This window comes from Leptosomus discolor, chromosome Z (assembly GCF_034619465.1).
Source record: "Leptosomus discolor isolate bLepDis1 chromosome Z, bLepDis1.hap2, whole genome shotgun sequence".
Taxonomy (NCBI): domain Eukaryota; kingdom Metazoa; phylum Chordata; class Aves; order Leptosomiformes; family Leptosomidae; genus Leptosomus; species Leptosomus discolor.
Genome location: NC_141419.1, coordinates 74,830,478 through 74,843,972, shown reverse-complemented (window position 1 = coordinate 74,843,972; position 13,495 = coordinate 74,830,478). Strand labels below are relative to the sequence as shown.

The 13,495-nt window shown below is 40.4% G+C and overlaps 1 protein-coding gene across 1 annotated transcript in view; it reads left to right on the top strand.

Annotated features, from left to right (window-relative positions):
* Positions 1-7,298, top strand: part of ITGA2 (integrin subunit alpha 2) — a 50,452-nt gene extending 43,154 nt beyond the window's left edge. Inside the window, exons 26-29 of the mRNA XM_009950732.2 lie at positions 82-195; positions 2,474-2,563; positions 5,995-6,111; positions 6,872-7,298. Coding sequence (XP_009949034.2) covers positions 82-195; positions 2,474-2,563; positions 5,995-6,111; positions 6,872-6,961 — 411 coding nt within the window. The 3' untranslated portion in view covers positions 6,962-7,298. The remainder of the gene's footprint in view (positions 1-81; positions 196-2,473; positions 2,564-5,994; positions 6,112-6,871) is intronic.
* Positions 7,299-13,495: the final 6,197 nt, after the last annotated feature.

Genomic DNA, 13,495 nt, shown 5'->3' with positions numbered 1-13,495 from the left:
AATTCTGGATATTAAAAGAACATTTCTTAAAGTATACTTTTAATGCATGCTGTTGTCTTTCCTTGCTGTTTCCCCTGGAAGAACTGTAAGAATGCAAAGTGCAGTACCATCGCATGCAAACTGGAAGACATTATGCTGAAGGGAGAGTACTTTGTGAACGTGTCCACCCGAATCTGGAACGGAACCTTTGCTGCTGTGAGTATCAGCTGCATCTTCATGAAGGATCCAATACTCAAATATTTCCTAACTCCTGAAATTTTTCAAAGTTCAGTGAAGAGACCTTCCAATCTAGAAAGACCTCCCTTTACATTGTTTGGTGTGTTTTTCCAGATTGAAAACTTGAATCTGAAAGTAAAGTTAAGTAGTGGGGCTGCATAATGAACCTGGTAACCAGCACAAAACCTGAGAAAATAGTGTGATAATGCAGTCTTCCCAGCTGAAAAAAAAAAACCATTTTCTGCATCTGTTGAATTATTACAAGGGGAACTACAGCTTCCACAAAACTCAACATAGGACAGCAGAGTACCGTATCATCACAGCCTGGAAAATAATGTTGCTTTTTGCTTTTGAAGGTCACAGCCTACATAGCCATCATTTTAAGTTGCATCGAAAGATCAAAAGCCTATTTGTGCTGCCAGTTATATTTATTAGAGAAGGTGTGGAAATTTTTTTTAATTGATTTTTTTGTCTTTATTAGAGATGGTGTCAAGGAAACAGTCCTTGCTTAAAGACCTGCAGGATGCTTAAAAATCTCCATCAATAATATCTTGACTTCCCCATTTTAAATCACCATGTGTCCTCCAGGATATAACTCATCATCAATTACCAAACTGTTGAAATAAGATCATATTTATTTCTTAGCTAGGCAACCAACCAAGCTGTCTTGGAGTCCTGGGTTTGCCTAGAGCATAAGGAACATGATGCAATCATCTTGGTTTGTCTGGCAAGTCTTATGGCAGGTATTGATATTTAACAGCAGGACTGTTTGCAGCTTTAGCATTCAGCTCTTAAAAGGAAAAGGTCAGGGTGATAATGTAATAAACGTATGCAAGTATGTGAAGGAAAGCATCTGTCTGGCTTTAAAGTTTGTATTTTTCAAACCAGCTGGGTCAAGACCACTTGTTAGCGCTGTCAGGTACACAGAAGGTGGAGACCTGAACAAAAGGTTGCTACACTCACAAGAAAGTGAGTGGAAATCATTTGTTTACTACTGGACAATGGGAAGGAAAGATCGCATATCACAGTTTTCCTCTTATCTTGCATTTTGTTATTTTCTAACTGATTGTCAATGTTCAGTGCAAATAATCTTGCAAGCGCTCAGTAATGTACATAATCAGCCTTTTTACTTAGTGGCAATCAGTCATTGTCCAAGAAGGCAACAGCAGGCTTGCTGGGACCTGCTAAGCAAAGTAAAGAAATATGCGTTTAGGAATTAAGGAGGTGCTTTGAATAGTGCTTAGGCAGGTTTCTAAACATTTAGGAGCGCAGGACAGACCTCTTGGGCAGATGGCCACAGTGCAGATATGCAGTAACTATATGCTGCAGGGACGGTCAATTTGGTGTGCGTGGGCTGCTGCGGACCCACAGTCACTCAGGTTCCTGAGTCAAGCCCACCGTACCTGGCCCTGCTGCAGATAAACTGCTGAGGAGGCAAAATGACAGAGCAGGCATAGCATTTCATACAGCTGGTGAGTGCTCCCATGCTCCCACAAACCTGAGGCCGTTCCCAGTGTTGCTGTAGGAAATGGGGGTCTCTGTGCCTGTGGCACAGGGAGACGAGCAATGGTGAGCTTGCAGTGTCTGCACAGCCGTGCTGCTCTCCTCTCGACATGCACAGAGGGAAGTAGGATCTGGCACAAGGTCCTTTTTCAAACAGGAGTTGGCTTAAGATTTTTGTCATCTTTTTTGTTTAAGCTGAGGGAGTGGTGTCACAGTTTGAGCAGTGGATAGGAACAGATAGTGATAGGGAAAAATAAATCTGGAAAAACAGAAGCATTGGATAGAGGTGGGGGGGGGAAGAAAAGGTAAGAACATCCAGTTTCCATTTCTTTCAAAGGCCAGAGATACATCCCCATCCGTCTTTTGTTGCTGAGCTGTTTCTCCCTTTCTCACTGTTATTTTCTCCCCATCTCTTCCCTGCTAACAGCAGTGACAGCTACAAAATAACTATAAAAATGGATATATAATCAACTCCTTCTGTTTTACTTGAACCATACATTAAAGGAAAAAAGCCAGTCCTCCAGTTTCATTGGTAGTAAGTAAGAACAGCAAAATTAAGTCTGGATTACTGATACATTATTTGTTTCAGCTTGGGACAAATAAAAGATCATTTTAATTTTCTTAATAATGTGATTTTTTTTCTCTGGTTCTGAAGCTCTTAATTTCAAAGAGAATTATTTCAGGATGTCTACATTCTGATCAATTTGCCCTGTAATTGACCTTTACAGCTTTTTTTTTTAATCTTCTCTTTCAGTTAACTTTCCAGACATTACAGCTCTCTGTAGAGGCAAAAATCGATACACATAACCCTGAGTTATTTATAATTGGAGAGAATACCCTAACTGTAAGTGACAGATAAATGTATTTTTTTCAACTTCTCTACCTTCTACTCTATTAAAGTGATATTTAATTTTCAGTGTCCTTTAGGAGTACATAGCAAATTACAAACTCTGATGACAGTTGATTATGTTGAACTAATGTATCCTTTTGGCTATACACAACATCTCTTAAGTTACTAAAATGTTTTTATTTCAGCCAACTACTATATAAACCAGACTTAGTAAAAATCTGTAGATCTTAAATAGATTGTAGACAGAAAAACTCAGTTAGAAATGTCTGAAATTCATTTAGCTTCCTGTTCATGAAAAGATCAAAATTTGGACTTCTTTCTGCAACAGAATGAATCGCTGTAGATAAATGAGCACTGGGAAACATTTTCACAAATCTGATTTATAGTCTTACTTCTGTAAGTATATTTGGTTTGATGTTTGTAGACAGACGTTTCACACAGATCTCCAGCAAATATACTTCATTTCATTTGTAAAAGAATTTGGAGTATTTATTGCATTTGGAATGGCTGTCATAGACAATGTGGATACAGCTATCTCAAGAAAAGTCTCCAAACCACCACTTTATTAGTGTAGAATCCTTCTCTGAAGGTTTCCATCTGCTACATACAAACGTAAACAACACTTGAAGAATACATAAGCGCTGTGGTGCTGTTGTAATAGAAAAGATACCTTGTTCTCTTGGCCTGTCTAGGGAGAAACACTCTTCCATGTGCAATATTAAGTTTAGATTTATTTTTACAGGATTTATCAGCCTGTTTTATCCATAAAAATAACCAAAGCCATTCAAGACAAAAATGCCAAGTTAGTAAGGGAGTCAAATATCTGTGAGAATGTGTAGGATAAGCCCATTCGCAGGCAATGGAAAATTCAGTTAAATATGTACAAAGTTGGTTATTGATTGATCTATCTGAATGTGGGAATAAGACCATAATTCAGTACTATTTTTGGCTGTTGTTTTCTCATGGATCACTCCACTTCTTGCAAAGAACTTCTAAAAAGACCCATTTGTATTCAGGGAAACCTCCAGTGCCTGAAGAAGCAAAGGGAATAAATGTGTAGTTCTGGAAATAATACCATGTTTTTGCAGAAAACTTACATGCCTATTTTTAAAGTGTGCTGAATGCCTCAGCTTTGTGGCACAGTATTATTTCTGCTAGTAGATGAAGCTCATTAATACACAGTGCAAATATTCCAATTAATTGCACAGGCTTTTTAGGTAGCTCATAAACAATAGATTACTAGGTATTTTTCCACAGTTGGAGCATGATACTGCCAAATTTACGTGACCAGAAGTTCTGTTGGTGATTTCAGGAGAACAGGATTTAACTATTCAAATGATTGCTGATTAAGTCAGTTGACAAATAAAAGGTAATTCCTCAGCCAGCCATTGAAACTGCAGCTCTAAGCCAGTGGCTGAACAGACCCTGAATGTTATCCACAGCAATCCTAAGAATGGTGGGGTTTGGTGCGGCTTACAGCCTGATCCTTACTCAATAACCTCTTGCCCTGAGAAGTCTTGGAAAATGTGCCAGCTGGTGCAGTTACACTCTCTCTAAGGCAGAGTTTGCTTTGACACTTAGTGATGGAGTCGGCTTTCAGCACTGCACAGACTTCTTGGCAGGCCAGCAGTGATAACCAGCTTTGCCCTTCACACTTCCTTAGGAATAGGGCAGTGCAGAAACAATCTATTTCCCTACTTATGCTATTATTTGAGACGAGGGTGGTAGGATTCATCCAACTTAATATCTACGTTAGTCATCCACATCCAAGTTAGCCCTTCTATAAACCCTAATCTGTAGAAAGAATAGGTATTTCTGAGATGCAATTAATCTCATCTTAAAGATGATCCTGAAAATAAGTAGGGTGAATTAGGCCCTACAAGAGGCTATCCTTCTCCACTGGAAGCCAAAGAACTATATTGTAGATATAACACTAGATGTGGTGTCTTACTAACCACAGTTTGACTTCAGGAAAGGTATTTGTTCCTAAGCATCAATTTACTTCTCCAACAGTGCCACTTCACTGCTAATTTAATGGAGAAAGCATTACCAGGCAAACTGCTCATACATATGAGATTGGGTCTTTAGTTTGGATGAGCTGGGTCGTTGTGTAGCCAAATGAATTAATACTGCCTTGTGATGCTACGTGGGGAAGCTGCTTAGCTATCTTTGCGTAAAAGCTTTCAGATTTTTTCCAAGTCTGAAAGGACTGCCAGCTGGAGGACAGAACGTTAACCTGCTATAATCATCATTATGGCCATTTGGTTAGAAAATACACAAAGCCATCCTGCCTCAGTGAAATGAATATACATAGCCACACCTTGCACAACATCGGAGCCTTCCAGCAGAAATTACTTAAATCACTGAAATGTCAGGCCAGTGCAAGTTTCCCAGAAAGCTTAAGATTAAATTACACCAGACAAATGCACTGAGCAAGCAACCCTGAGAAAGTAAACTGACGTGACTTCTTCTACCATGTTTCAGGAAGGAAAAAACCTTCATGCTAAATGCATGTCCTTCCAAGATTAAATCCAAAGTTTTGACAGTTCATAAATATTACAGCAATGTCTCCCTGAGCAACCATGTTATACGTAACTATATAGTTGGTCACACCCAATCCAACTAGATAGGACATCACCCGAAAACTAACTTCCAGACACTGTATGCTGTTCTGGGAGCCCTCTAGTATTGTTTGTAGTTCAGAAAGCGTGGGTGTGCTAGAAACACCCCTGTTTGGCCCACACATCTTACAGCAAATTCATGCAGTCGAGTCAGGAGAACACAGGTTAACATGAGAAGATCCAACAAGATGTCAATGGTCTCCCAGAAGGTAAGGAACAGCAGGCAAAGGAGACAGAGGTACCTATCCAGCAGCAAGGGGGAAATTTCAGCAGACGCAGTAATTGCATGATGGTGTCTGGCCTCCACAATTAGTATCGCCTCCTACAGCTGCCCACCATAGATAACAGGCTCTGACAAAACTCAGTTTGAAGTACTTCTTCTCCAGCTGATGCAGCAGAAGTCTGTTTTGAGCAGATGGGGCTCTACACCAGGCTGTTCCCCACCTGCACGTAAGCATGTCTGGTTTACCTACTGATGGTGTGTCTATGTACTATGGGAACAACTCTGAAAGACCTCCTGTTGCTGAAGAGGCAGAAAGCTGGCAGGAAGAGATTGCTTCTCTGCCTGTAGTCCAAGAGGGATGAGGGCCCCTAATCCTTAACTGGCACTGCCATGTGGCATGGTGGTGCAACCAGGTACCTGTGGACACCAGTGAAAGGGCTGTAATTACCTGGTATGTTGCAGTTGTTGATCCTGGAATGTGGGCAGTCAAGCTATTCTTGATTAGTGAAGTATTTGGTTTACAAATCCTACTTTATATGCAGTTAACATTAACCCCCAATGCACAATCCCTCTGCTTTCAGATCCCAGTTACAATAATGAAGCCAGATGAGGAAGCTGAGATACCAGTTGGTGTTGTGATTGGCAGTATATTGGCTGGACTCCTCTTGCTGTTAGTATTGGTTGCCGTTTTGTGGAAAGTAAGTAGGTGTTTATATTCTTAAAAAGAAAAGCAGAAAGGGATAAATACATTTGGGCTATTTTCTTTGGAATCTCTCTTCTCTGGTGCTGAACAAAACCACACATGCAGTTTGGTGGTATGAATAATACTGCATTGGCATTGTGCCCTTAATGGGAGCATTTAGAATGGCTTTAAAAATCAAAATTCTGAAATGGGTTCCCATAGAAGCTGGCAACATGAAAATGATAAATGAGTTTCCAGTGGTTCAAAACAGGGGCTGTGGCATGTACTTTTTTCCTTTTGACACTGCTTGCCTCCTTCCATAACTCCCCAGCTGGGCTCTGAACTCCCATGATACTCCCAGTGGGCAAGGCTGGGGATTAGAAGCAAGGAGAAAGAGGATATACACTGAACAGACAAAAAGAGAACAGAGAAGGGTGAGGGCAAAAAGTCACTTACAAAAGATACGTAGATTAAGGGGAGAGAAAAGTTTTTCTGTGTGCCAGGGCATTGGTGCTTGAAGGGCTCCTTGGCACACCAAGGCAGCATGGAGATGCCTGTGTCTTGGCATGGAGACAACCGACTACTCAGCACTGCTGTTTTGGCATTTAGTTGCACCAGGCAGGAGTTTGAGGCCCAGCTCAATTTTAGTCAGGAATTGTCTACAAATCAAACACTATATGTGTGTGCATTTCTACCATTGCACTCTTTAGCTTAGCTGAGAAATGTAACTATCAATGACTCACTGTGATGTGGTGGTATTCTAATACTTCTCACAGCTTGGCTTCTTCAAGAGACAGTATGAGAAAATGACACAGGATATAGAAGATGTCGATGAAATTACAGAACTCACAAAGGACAAAGACTGAAGGTGATGAGTTATGTGGATAAAGAGAGGAGACCTGAGCCACCAACAGTAGTTGTGATCCAGTCGGTTCTTCAGCTGGAGTGCCTTAAAGCTTAGTAACATTTAAACATTTTTAATGGAAGTGTCTTGTTATAGGTGAAAATATTTTACAGATTCTACTCTAAGAGTAACTGCAGGACAGTTTGTTTTTTTTCAAAAATGATTTATAGTGCCTTTTCTTGTAAATGTTTGGCTTTCAAACAAACTTAGCCCTTAGAACTGGCAGGTCCGGAGTTTACAGTAACATATTGTGCCAGCAACCCTTCTCCTGACCCACTGCAGAGTGAAATACAGCAATTTATTTCAGATCATTGTGGAACAGCATCAGTTCATAATTCAGTTGACAAGTACCATATGTGGAAAGGACATTTTCTATTAAGTTGATGATGAATGTGTGGTGAATACTGCTTCCAGACTGGGAGAAGAAAACTTTTTTTTTTTTTTTCATTGACTAGCTCCATCCTTATTGTTTTAGAGAAATAATTTGTACCAGCAAACCTTTGTCTTAACTAATCTATAAAGTGGGAACAGCGTATGAAGATGCCTATCTGGGTGCTACAGGACAACTGGATGGGCAAACTGTTCCAAAAGTTCACCATATTCCTTGCACTAAGATCACAACTAAATTACCGAAGTACAATGGTTTGTGTCAATATTGACAAACGGTATATATAACTGCCTTCTGCATACTTTCTCTCTGCGAAGAAAATAGGAATTTCATAATCACCTACAGCATGTTCTCTGCAATGTTATGTTTGGTTTTCAGATTTCATCTTGAGCAGCACTACCACTACTGTTACACTGGGCTTTACACTCACAGTTCCTCTGATATGACTTTTGATGTAGATAGGGAAGACAGTCAAGATCTTGCTTTTAATTATGTACTGAAAGATACTGCTAGGAGTACAAAGTGGAACTAAAGGGGATGATGACTGAGGAAGTATGCACATTAGGACCCAGGATAGTGAAGATCTAAGCTCTGTAAATTTACTGCACTTGTTTCTTTAGCATCTTAGTGCCCTCCAGGAGACCAAAGTTCAGTATGACTTCCTTACCTGTCACATTTTATTTGGTCACACATGTTCATGTCTTGATGAAGTTAACTTATGTTTTATACAGTAAAGTACTGTAGTGCTCTGGAGGGAGCTCTGAGCACAACACTTGGGTGACTTTGTGTTGGCTACACACCTCAAGTTTATCACATACCATTATGCTGCCTGGTTTTAATGAAAGTTCAGTCTTTAAAAGGCCCATGCTATAAGACTGGTAACAGTCGGGGAACTGGCCTTTTGGCTGCCTTTCTCTCTCATGGCTGGCAATTATGCTTATAATCGACTGGGGGGGAAGATGTATGTGTTTTTTTTATGTACACTGCCGTGCAAGGGAGATTTGTTTCCAACTCAAGGTGACTTACTTGAAGAGTAAAACATTTAAATGTGCCAGATTCAGAAACCGAAGTCACGTTTTCTTTCCCCCAAATCTAGATTGTAATTATGCTTAGGCACCTTTCAGACTAATTTCTGAGGGACTCTTCAAAAACTAGGCTTGAGCACGTTTGAAAGTTTTACTCAGTCTTTTTTAATCGGTAATCGGTCAGGAGCCAACCACCTCTTTGGCAAGTAATAGCTTCATTTGCAGTGACAGCTGAATTGTGCTCGGTGTAGTTTTATGTGTGTTTTGGCCTTATTTTGTATCTATGAAATGTTATGTTTTGGGGTGGGGTTTTTTTAACATTCCGAAAAACAATCAGATTCCGATCTTGATTGTCAAACAAGATTGTTGCCATCAGCTGAGTTTGTGACCAAAACAATTATTTAAAAAGTTTAAAAAAAAAAAAAAAAAAAAAAGTAGTAATTGCATAAAGCTAAAGAATAAGCTCCTGACTTGTAATTATAAACCCTGAGGGCAAACACTCTGAAAGTAAAGATAAAAATTTATCTGTCTAAATTCTTGTATAAACTTGTAAGGAAGAAAACAAAACCCTACACCCATATGTGTGGGAAGCTCCTACATAACCAGGGTCATGCACTCCAGGCCAGAGGGGGAATTTCACAATGCAGCAGATCATAGCATCTTTCATTTCTGGTGCTGCTTGCAAGGGAAATTTAGGCATTCAGCCAAATTTCCTTCCTCCACATTCAGTGGGAGGTACAGGTCAATACCTGATGGCCAATTTCTTTGGGGATTTAACTGTTTATCAGTCAGGTAGCAGTGATTCAATTCACTAGTCTTCACTGGGTTTTATTTTGTGCCTGACAACAGGATTTTCCCCCCAGCCTCCACATAATACTTTTTTCCCAAAATAAAGGGAAGGCATAGCAATGGGTAAGGTTTTTGTATCCTAACCACTTCAAGTTACTAGTTTATTTTTTTTTTTACTATTAATACTTAAATGGCTAATTCAGTTTTTGTAATGAGTGAGTCTATTGCACTTTTAAGTTGGCACAGCTGCAAATAATGCTGGAAATATTATGTATATTTTGTATTATGCACAAGGGGTTGGTTTTCTTTTTTGTTTTACCTACTTAAAACAGCACATTACAGGTGAAATAATACTCTGAAATGCTGAGCTTCAGCATGTGCTCCTATTTGTGTCTGCAGCAAGAAAAGTCAGGAATACTTTCAGCAAACTCAAGTTATATCTGATTCTGGTCTTGAACTCTAGCTGCTGACTTCTTGAAGTACTAGAATCAAGTCCAAAATCAGAGGTAGTTTCATATGAGCCTATGTATAGATTGGGGATGTAGAAGTTTCTAATCAAACTGACTTCTGAAAGCTAGTGTGTAAGCTCTATGGGAGCAGGGACTTTTATCACTGTTATGCCTACCTGAGGGCCTAACAGCGTTACTACAATAAAAACAAGAATACTGCTGAACATGGACTCATTTATTTTTAAACAGCACCCTAAAAAGAAGAAATGCTACAGCAAAAGCACTACAAAAAATGGGGCCAAATATGCCTTTGTTCCAATAGCACACAGTAAAAACCCTAAGGGGATGACTGCTAGATCCACAAAGAAGCTGCACTTGAAGTCTTGTAGGTTATAGTTATAACACTATCAGTAAGCCATATTGCAGTGTAAGTCAGTTCACATTAGTGCAAAATACCTACATTTGAATAGCTCTGGTTGAAGAGTTGGTGTTAAAACCTTAGCATGTTCAAGCCTTCCTCTAAACATGAGGTTATTATCGTTGGCATCCAAAATTACATCGTATTCTGCCACTCTCATGCCCTGCACTTTATACTACGTACAGAATTGGTCAGCAGTGGCACGTCCTGACACCAGCTCTAGCTGCTACCCACCATACACTGGAAAAGCTGAACATAACATCTCAGCAGGAGCACAGTGGGAAAGTAAGAGAGGGAGGCACTTAAATGTGAATAGTAGGACAACAGGAAGAGTCATGGCAGCAACTACCACCTGAAAACTAGCCACTTTGTGCTTCCTTTTTTCCCCCACTTTCAACTCCTCTGTATTTTTAACACTAGTACACAAACATTCAGGCTACCAACTTCAACACTTCCTTAACACAGAACCAGATGATCCTAATCTTAGGGCACAAAACTCCCATCTTTCACCAAGTCTCAGCGTTCCACAGAACTGAAAGCCAGATTCCTTATATACTGACTTGTGTGTATTACCCTGTATATCCAAAACTGAGGTAAAACAAAAGCTTGCAAATTAAATACTAAATAAAACAAAGGCATGAAAATGTATCTCAAAATCTATAGCTTATTGCCTCAACTTTTTATTGCCTTTAAAGGCAATAAATTGTACATAATTTTCACAGCCTTAGAACAGTTGAGACCTATCTTTAAGTTAACTTTTCTGTCCTCATTTATGATCAGTTACTCATATGCAATCACAGGCTTTGGTGTGCTAGCAGTTTTTAAAATGTGTTTGCCTCTTTCTCTTAAAATAGTTGAAATGGAACTTTAAGAACAGCACTGCTATAAAGATAAATCAAGATGCTAATTTTTGTAACTCTTGGTAAGATCACAGTGTATGGTTGGTTTGCTTTTGAAGAACATGCCTAAAGTACTCAAAGAAACTGCTGATTTATAGTTATCAGCCTATTCTTAGCTCTCTTTCTTCAAGTACCTCTACAGGACACTTACTGGAAGAGCTCAAGATTCAGTTTTCAGAGCTTTTGGGGAGGCAAGGGGTAGCAGTGTGTGCTTTCACATACAATTTCACTTTGTTAATAACTAGTTTTAGCAGTTTTTCCTTTTATGTTTTTGATGAAGCAACTGAACTACAAATTCCTTGAACAGCAATGGGAAAAGTGAGCTGAGAGAAAAGCCAAAAATCTATTTTAAAGTTGAGCAACCTAATGGGTTCATTCCTGAGTGTGACAGTAGCACGTTCCTGAGTGACAACCGAAAAGAGAGCCTGTATTTCCCCGCACAACCAGCACCTGGGCAGGCTGGGAGCCGCTTCTCCCGCACAGCTGTCTCTCGGCTGCCATCTCCTGGGTAGGCTCCGTATAACACAGTCCCGCCCCCCTCCCCGTTCATTTCATGCCAACTCATCAGTTAGTATTTTCATAGTACGCATCAGGCTGAGCTTCTCTTGAGAACAGAGCAGAACGAAATATCGAAATCAGGAAAGGAAACTCTTAGAATTAAGCAACGCTGGTATATGGATGTTTTGCCAGGCAAAGGGATGGATCAGTGTATACAAATGTTGCTAGCCAAGACTAAGACATCTTTTCTGAAGGACAAATTCTTGCTCTGAAGACATGCTCTTCCCTTCCACAAACACCCCTCATCTGGCAGATCTCTACAGGAATCACACAATGACCCTCTAGTCTGTTGCGCCTGTTCCCAGAACATCTGTCTGTACTTGGAGCCACCACCTCTGCAGCATGCTGTGACAGCTGGAAAAGCCATGGACAGGTGAAATTACCTTCCCCTATAGCCAGGGCAGAGAAATAGCTGGACTTATCCCACAAACTAGGACTGCATTGTATATTGATCTGCAGCTGCCTATCATGCCACTCACGGACCTCACCAGAACACGAGGCAGCCCTCATCCAGGCAGCCTAGTCCTGCATGTGTAGAAACCAGGACATGTGCAGCCACATCGTTCTCTGACACAAAGTCAGACACAGCTGGGATTCATCCCCTGGCCTGGAAATTTGGAAGCACTTCTGGGTCACTCCAGACATAGCCTTAGGCAGCTGTCTCAGAACACAGCAATTGGTCCTCTTACGATAATACTGCCCTAGCAGAGAGGGTAGCCCAACAAAGGAAGCCTGTGCACCAAGCTCAGAGTACGGACTTAAATTTCAGTGAGATACATTTTACCTCTAATTATGCACATCATCCCTCCTAGGGGCATTTCCATTTCGCTTTTAGATGCCAGCTGAGGAACCCAATGTTACACAAGACTGATACATCATTGTTCCAGAACAAAGCAGTACTTGCCTCACGCACAGCTAGGGACACAAAATGACATTTCATTGTTTTGACCATGGCAGTGTACACACATTGTAACACTCAGCTGTGACTCAGTACAACATCTCTTCCATTCATTGTTCCTGGTCACTGTGGGGAAGTACACAATTATTCTTTCTCTTCTTTTCTGCACCCTCCTTCCCAGATGCATTGCTGATGGGGAAGGTGCAGTTAAGGTCACCCTGCAGAAATGTCCCAGGAGACTGCAGCACTAGAGAGGCACCAGTGCAACACAGGAATTGCCCTGATTGCAGGGACCCCAGCACTGTTTAACTGTTGTAAACACCACTACTTTTCTGTATCAGAGCACAGCACCAGTATGCAAGCACTGCACAAGTTTTACTTCATTCATAAACCATCCACTACAGGGCAAGCTACCTCTTTATTTTTGTGAAATTAATACACTAATTAGTCGCACGGAACAGCAAACATGAACATGGAAAAATGAACACCAAAAATGGGAAAGTTTGTGTATTTCTTTTCTAAAAACAAAAAGAATTATTTGACAAAGGAAGTAATTTGTACTCAAGATTCTGTGCAACTCCTGGTAAAAATGACATTCAAATAGTAGAGGGCTTCTCTCCAACCTCCAAAGCAAAGGAAAATTCAACCTTGAACATGCTAAGCTCTGCCTAGATAACAGGGCCCACATGATTTGGAGGCTGCATATGTGTAAGCAGGCAAGGAGCAGCTGCTGTCCTGCAGCAGAAGGATTCGCTCACTTCTGCTGAGGAAAGTGCATCAGTAAGTTAACAAGCACAGTCTTCTGCCTGAAGTTAGATGTTTCACTGGGGGTTACTTGATCCAGATACAGTAACCATCGTTAAGTATTAAAACTGATTTGAGATCGCTGGGGAGAAAAGATCATCACCTATTTTTCTCACTTTATTTTATGCAGCTAGCAGCTGTTTGTAGATTTTTATTGCAGACATAATTAAATGGATTATACAGCTGAGGCTTAAGTGTCACATGATGTAATGATACATCAACCCAAGCAAATCATTTTACTTTACCTCATTTCCCTTCCTTTATATCT